Here is a 6,833-nt window from a genome sequence, read left to right as displayed (position 1 = left end):
CAGCCGAGGAATAAGAGTCTTATCTAGACAAACCAGCGGACATTTTATAACAAAATAAACTTTTATATACTTTTTAACAACAAAAGCTGGTCTTCCAAATTTCCTCAAAAACCTTAGTTTCGTTCGACTGAAGAAAGAAAGACATGAACATCTTGGATAACGTGGGGGAGAGTAAATTATCAGGGGAACTAATCCTCTAATCACGCCAATGCTTCTTATAATTGAATATGACACAGCAAATCTTTCATAGTGTTTCTGTTATTTTGGAAGTGTGTCATTGAATGTAAACTATATCAACAGAGGTGCAGCATCATCCAGTAAGTGCAGTGTGTGTGTCTCTGTGGTGTTTGTGACTCAGGGTCGGTCTCCTGCTCCGCTGCGATGAGTCCTCATGCCTGGATCTTGTGCGCTCTTCTCTGGGTCCTCACCGGTGAACGGAGCCAGGGCGCTTCTAGGGGGCCCGTCCCGAGCCGAAAGAGGAGGCTCGCAGAAGACGGGGAACCCAAAAAGTGCTCTTACACGTTCTTGGTCCCGGAGCAGAGGATCACAGGGCCGATCTGTGCCAGCCAGGGCCCTTCTCTGCACGATAAAGAGCGCGTGACGCAGACGGACGTGGCGGATGTCCGCGAGATCTTGACCAAGCAGAGGCGTGAAATGGACACGCTCCGGTTGATCGTGGACGTGGATGGAAACATGGTCAACGAAATGAAACTGTTGCGTAAAGAGTCACGCAACATGAACTCGCGCGTCACACAGCTGTACATGCAGCTGCTGCACGAGATCATCCGCAAGCGGGATAACTCCCTGGAGCTGGCGGCGCTGGAGGGCCGAGTCCTGAACAGCACGGCGGAGGCGCTGCGGGTGTCCGGCCTCTACCGGGAGCTGGAGCTGCGCTTCTCCACGCTGGCGGCGCTGGTCAACAACCAGTCTTTGCTGATCGCCGCTCTGGAGGAGCGATGCTTGCAGGTGTACGGGAATCACCCGCGGGAGCCGCCGCCTCCGCCGCTCCTGCAGGTCGTGCCGGAGAACATCCCTGTGTTCGTGCCCCGCCTCTCCAACGAGATCCAGAGGAGCCCCGGCGTGCCCGTCTCAGAGGACAGGCCAACACGTCAGGCCAACGCCAGTCTGGAGGGTAACACATCATTGATCAACTCATTACACACCAAAACACACGTCAGCCAACACACACTCGTCATTTCCATGACACCCATGACCAGACGCCACGACACATGATAAATGGTGTATTTTGTTTAATGTTAAAAGCATCTGATGTGAGTTTGAATATCATTTATAACCGTATAATGATACTCAAAATAAATGAAAGGAAACTAGAACATACAAACTGTGAACAAACAAGTGTAATCTATGATTGATTCAGTCACTCAGTATGTATTTTTAATTATGTTAAAATGGTGTAATATTTATAAATTTATTTATTTATCCATTTGGTTGTGAGTGCAGTGCGCTTGCAGAGAGACTCCGCCAACACTCTCTTCTGATTGGCTGTGATTTTGGATTGATTTGGTTGCCAGTGCAGTGCGCTTGGAGAAAGACTCCGCCCACACTCTTCTGATTGGCTGGGATTTAGATTAGATTTCGTTTAGACGTGTACAAAAAATTGAGATTAATCATAAATAGTAGGTCATGGCGCTGGCAATGTCAGTCTCATAGGATGTGGCGTGAAGCAGTGCGGGGCCAAGAGCAGTGGGATTAAACTTACCCACATTTAAGTGTTGATAAAAAAGAATGCATGAAGCTAGAATAAAACTTTTTTGGGGGGGGGCCATGAAACTTTTGTGAAAATGATTAAAAATGCTGGCAGTGACTGGCAAATAGTTTTTTTTAAATGCTGGTGAGAAAGAGTTAACTTCATTACAGTTTAATTCCCAGTGAGTGCATAAACCGATCAAATGAACACTTTGAATGCAATGCAAGTCGCTTTAGGTAAAAGAGTCTTATGAATGTAAGTCAAGCATATCAGAACTGTATTATTAAGATTGGTTTATACTCGCCGCGTGTCACAGTATCTGGTTTGTGTTTCCCCGGGTATCCACTAGAGGTCCTCTTTCCCTTATCGCACCTCAAGTTTGTGGAGAACCCGGTGCTAAATGACTCGTAGACGACCTGATTCTGGGTCGGGGTCCATTGAAAGGATGACACCGTGGGGAAGAGGACCTCTAGTGGATACCCGGGGAAACACAAACCAGACACTGTGACACCGCATCCGCACCAAGCGTGCCGCACAAGCCCTCAAAAGTGAAGCCAAAACGTCTCGATCGCCCCCCGGTGACCGGTCCTAGTATAGCTCATAAGCCCCGCCTCCCCATGTTATTCAACGGGACGTGAGACCAACAAAAATAATTAAATTACACTTCACATATCTTTTTTCTAAAGATAGTTTCTGTCATTTACTGTAGTTTCTATCACGTGGATGTGATTTCAAGTGTTTGTTTTTAAAATAAGTTAGTTTTTAGTTAATTATTTGATGCTATAAAAACGGTGCTGTGACATCATGATTGACAGCTGTGATTGACAGGTTCTCTGTGCGAAGTAGTAACTGTAGCATGGACTTTTTTTCATAATGTTGACTATGTGGTTAGTAGTTGTATTTACCTTATTTTAACGAGGTACTGCAATCAGCAGACATCATTGGAGAGGAACGGAGCAGACAAGGCCACTTAAGAAAAGTGCAGGGCGTGTGCTTGCGATTGATTCAACGAGCGCGAGGGCGGGGCCTTGATTTCGCGGCTTTACTTCCTGCGCATGACTGGTCCCGAAAACGCTACTGCGCAGACTCAAGTTCCAATATGTCAGCGCCAATACGGGACTCTGGCGGCTTCAGTTCTCTCCAATGGAAAAGAGCGAAGGGGCGTCGTCCATCTTTTTTTACAGTCTATGGTCCGCACAATCAAAAATGATGTCATAGCGGTGTGAGCGGTCGTGCGCGATACCCCTTTTCGCTTGACAGCATTTTTTTATTTTCTGCGCGGCTCCGCATCCGAAGATGCACGACTTTGAGCCGAATCTGGCCGAGCATATACATATCACCGCACCGGCACCCAGTTTGTGCGTCTAAATTAGTTGCAGACATATAGCATATTATAGCAGACATAAGCCCTTTAAATAAAAAAGGTCCATGTTTTATAAAAAAAAAATGCTCACGAAACTAAATGAAAATGTTTAGTGAGATTAGAAAATATGTATATCGTTAATTTAGTTGAATAGGCTACGTTCTCATATCCATTCAAATTTTGTTCTGATGTCACAAGTAATAATCCCAAGGTTTACTGCTTTACACAATTCTTTTGAAGTGTGGTTTTGGTGGTTTTACTGAAATAAACATTCAGGTGTGTACCTTAGTTCTTCTCACCGATGATTCCTGATGGTTTAGAGGACAATTAGCCCGAGTCGCCCCCTGTGGTTTCAAAGAATAGTACAGCGGCGAAGTAACCCTCCACGTGTGTTTGGGGAGGTGCGCAAGCAGGCAGCAGAGGCTTGCGCTGTGGAGCCAGGCGAATGTATAAACAAGGCTTTACTGCTCCTTCCTTCCTCATCAGCACTCATTAGTGTGTTCTGGTGTCCCGAGGTCCGTTCCGGGACTGTGTGCAGGTGATGCAGGCGGGACACACCACCAGCGGGGCGTACCTGCTGACGCCGGAGGGCTCGGAGACGCCGGTACAGGCCTGGTGTGAGCATGACGTGGACCGAGGCGGCTGGACCCTCATCCAGAGGAGGAAGGACGGGTCCGTCAACTTCTTCAGGAACTGGGACAGCTATAAGGTATAGTGACGGCCAATGCACCAATGAAATGCTGTGAAATGATTCTGTAACGGATGAATTATCCAGGAATAAAACTAGAGTTGGAGACCCCTCTGTGCTAACAACACTGGCAAATAATATTAAAGTGGTCATATTCTACTTTTTTTTATCTCTCTTTAGTGTGTAATGTTGCTGTTTGATCATGGAAAAGCTCCAGTTCTTCTCTATATGAGTGTCAGTGTTTCTGAACTCATGAAACGCCTCCATTGTAGTCTTGAGTTTCTTCCGGGAACGAACACGTCACAATATTCCTCATTATAATAACTCATATGCAGAATAAAGGGGCGGGGCCTGGTTGAGTTAGTTAGTAGTGTGTAAAACTGCCTGTTATAGTAAGGGGCGGGACATTTCCCAAACACACTCAAAGCGCTCGACCAATCACAACACACTGCTCCAGCTGCCCAATCAGAACACAGTGTGGTTTTTTGAAGGAGGGGCTCTTGTATAACAGTCTTTTGGGTATATTGGTAAAGCTGTGCAGAATATAATAATTGCTTGATCTGGATCACGTCTTTCTGAGCTGAGGCTGTTAGAGAATCACAGACGCTGCTGCTGAGTGTGTCTCTGAGAGGCGTACGCTACATTAGAGACAAACAGCTGGATCTGGTTCATGTCCGTTTGTTTTGATTGCGCTCGTGTGTCAGCGGTCCTTTCACCTCGAGCCCCACACACACACACACACACGCATTGAAGTCTCCTAAACCTCATCCTAACACAAATCCCAGTGTTGATGAGCTGCTTCGGGTGTGTTTGAGTTGTAACTGAACTCGTGCACTCGTTCACTCATGAAATAATAATACGCCGCAGTATGTGCTGAAATCAGCAGGCTAAAGTCTGGTGATATCTTAAACATCCTTCATCAGCTAAGCCCAGTTGTTCAAAGAAGCCTTTCCAGTGTTTCAAAGGCCAGTGTGACGGTAATGAAAACAGTGTTTTCAGCAGCTCTCTTTTCCTTTTCCTCCAGAAAGGCTTTGGAAACGTGGACGGCGAACACTGGCTGGGTCTGGAAAACATCTATAACCTGGGCAGGCAGGAGGACTACAAGCTGCTGGTGGAGCTGGAGGACTGGATGGGTAAAAAGGTTTACGCGGCATACAGCAGCTTCCACCTGGAGCCGGAGAGCCAGGCGTACCGTCTGCGTCTGGGCTCGTACCAGGGCAACGCTGGAGACTCCCTGACCAGCAACAACGGCAAGCCCTTCACCACGCTGGACCGCGACCACGACGTCTTCTCAGGTGCTTTCACACGCCACACGGCTAATGGTGTGTCAAACCCTGGCTCAATCAGATCCATCACACACACTACATCTGAACACCCAGGGTTGAGGATTGTGAAGTCTTGTGTTCCAGTACAAATACCTAAACGCTCTTAAATCAAGATGCTTTCCCTGTTAGCAGGGTGTGGCCTTCGCTTGTGCGTGTTCGTGAAGCCCATGAGGTGAAAGACTCGATGCATTTTATGACTCAAAGCAAGACTAAAGCTCCTTGCCCACTGAGTCCGAAATTTTGGTATATGTGTTTTTCGTATATGTGTTTTTCGTACATGTCATCTGAAAAATCTGGCCCGCACAGAAACCTTGCACGCTGAGTCCAATGCGTATTAAAGGGGTCATATAATGGTACATGCACTTTTACAAGTTGATTGTACTGAAATGTGTGTTGGCAGTGCCTGTACACAGCCATCATATAATGATAGAAATCCATCCAGTGTTTTTTTTAAAATCTCCTTATATGTTTTCCCTGTCTCAAATCGAGCCGTCTGACCGTGTGACGTCACTAAAACGGACGCCCCTCCCACGATTTACAGATAATTCGCTGTATTTAATACATCATGATGACGGGTTGGCGGGTGTTGATTTAAACCCTGGTCGTCTTGTCTTCCACAGGGAACTGTGCTAATTTCCACAAGGCCGGCTGGTGGTACAGCGCCTGCGGTCAGACCAATCTGAACGGCGTGTGGTATTCAGGAGGAGTGTATCGCAGCCGGTTTCAGGACGGCATCTTCTGGGCCGATTATGGAGGGGGTTTTTACTCCATGAAGTCTGTGCGGATGATGATCAGGCCCGTTGACTGACGCTCGAGCGGATCACCGATCTCACACGGGTCATACTTCATCTGGGTCCAGCGGGAAACACCATGGGAATCATTGATGAATTCATCTGTCCTTATGCCTCAGGTCTTAACCAGTCTGTATTAGTAATGTTTGGGGTTAACTTAAGATGAAAGATTGTCATCACCATTTTGTAATAAAATAAAAGAGATTTCTAACATCTGTGACGACTATTGTGAGCTTTCCACCCAGAAGAACAAGTAGGAAGACTTGGACTTCATGGGAACCTTTCATGTAAATGTTCTTATTGTACACCTAAATATATCCTGCTGCTTACAAAGTGTTCCCAGAAAACAGGGAACGTTCTCAGAAGGTCTTCTGAAAGTTATTATCAAACGCTCTTCCAGCAACATTAATAAAACATTCATTCAAAGTTATCTGGTTTTTAATAATGTTCTCAAAACGTTGTTGTTGGAACTTTTTTTCTGAAAATTTTTAATTGGATGTTCATCTAATGTTTTTTAAATGTAACTTGTTTCAGAGAACATTCAAAAGTGAAGTTTCCATAATGATTGAAGAATGATACAATGGAATATTCTCTTAAAGATCATGTGACCAAGAGAAAACATTTTTAAAACATTAATAAACTGGACGTTTTGAATGTTCAGAAATATTACCTCAAATGGGAACGTCAGCAAAATGTTCTTAAATCATAGAGTTGTAGGCATTAACAGATTATAACTCATGTGTTCCTCTCTCTGTCATGCTGTTCGTTCTGATCCAACACAGATTCTGGGAGCGTCAGACGTGTGCTTTAACACACATCAGGTGAAATAAAGCGTGGGTTTCTCCCATCCGGAGGAATCAGGGGGAGCAGAAGAACAGATCACGCTCGATGAGAAACATATAGCTGAGATCCAGGCGGCGCAGGGAAGAGTGTGTGAGAGGAACCGCTGGGAGGGAAC

At 45.8% G+C, this 6,833-nt stretch overlaps 1 protein-coding gene across 1 annotated transcript; it reads left to right on the top strand.

The window, feature by feature from the left end:
* The first annotated feature begins 352 nt into the window (after positions 1 to 352).
* Positions 353 to 5,907, top strand: angptl1b (angiopoietin-like 1b). Its single transcript, XM_056266558.1, has 4 exons — positions 353 to 1,132; positions 3,587 to 3,780; positions 4,784 to 5,054; positions 5,705 to 5,907. The coding sequence occupies exons 1-4, from the start codon at positions 382 to 384 to the stop codon at positions 5,890 to 5,892; spliced, it is 1,404 nt and encodes a 467-aa protein (XP_056122533.1). The 5' UTR covers positions 353 to 381; the 3' UTR covers positions 5,893 to 5,907.
* The last annotated feature ends 926 nt before the right edge of the window (positions 5,908 to 6,833 follow it).

The sequence above is a fragment of the Rhinichthys klamathensis genome, unplaced genomic scaffold, assembly GCF_029890125.1.
Source record: "Rhinichthys klamathensis goyatoka isolate OS25496 unplaced genomic scaffold, OSU_Roscu_1.1 h1tg000011l_1, whole genome shotgun sequence".
NCBI lineage: Eukaryota > Metazoa > Chordata > Actinopteri > Cypriniformes > Leuciscidae > Rhinichthys > Rhinichthys klamathensis.
The sequence above is the reverse complement of the archived record's forward strand: the minus strand, read 5'-3'. Positions and strand labels throughout refer to the sequence as shown.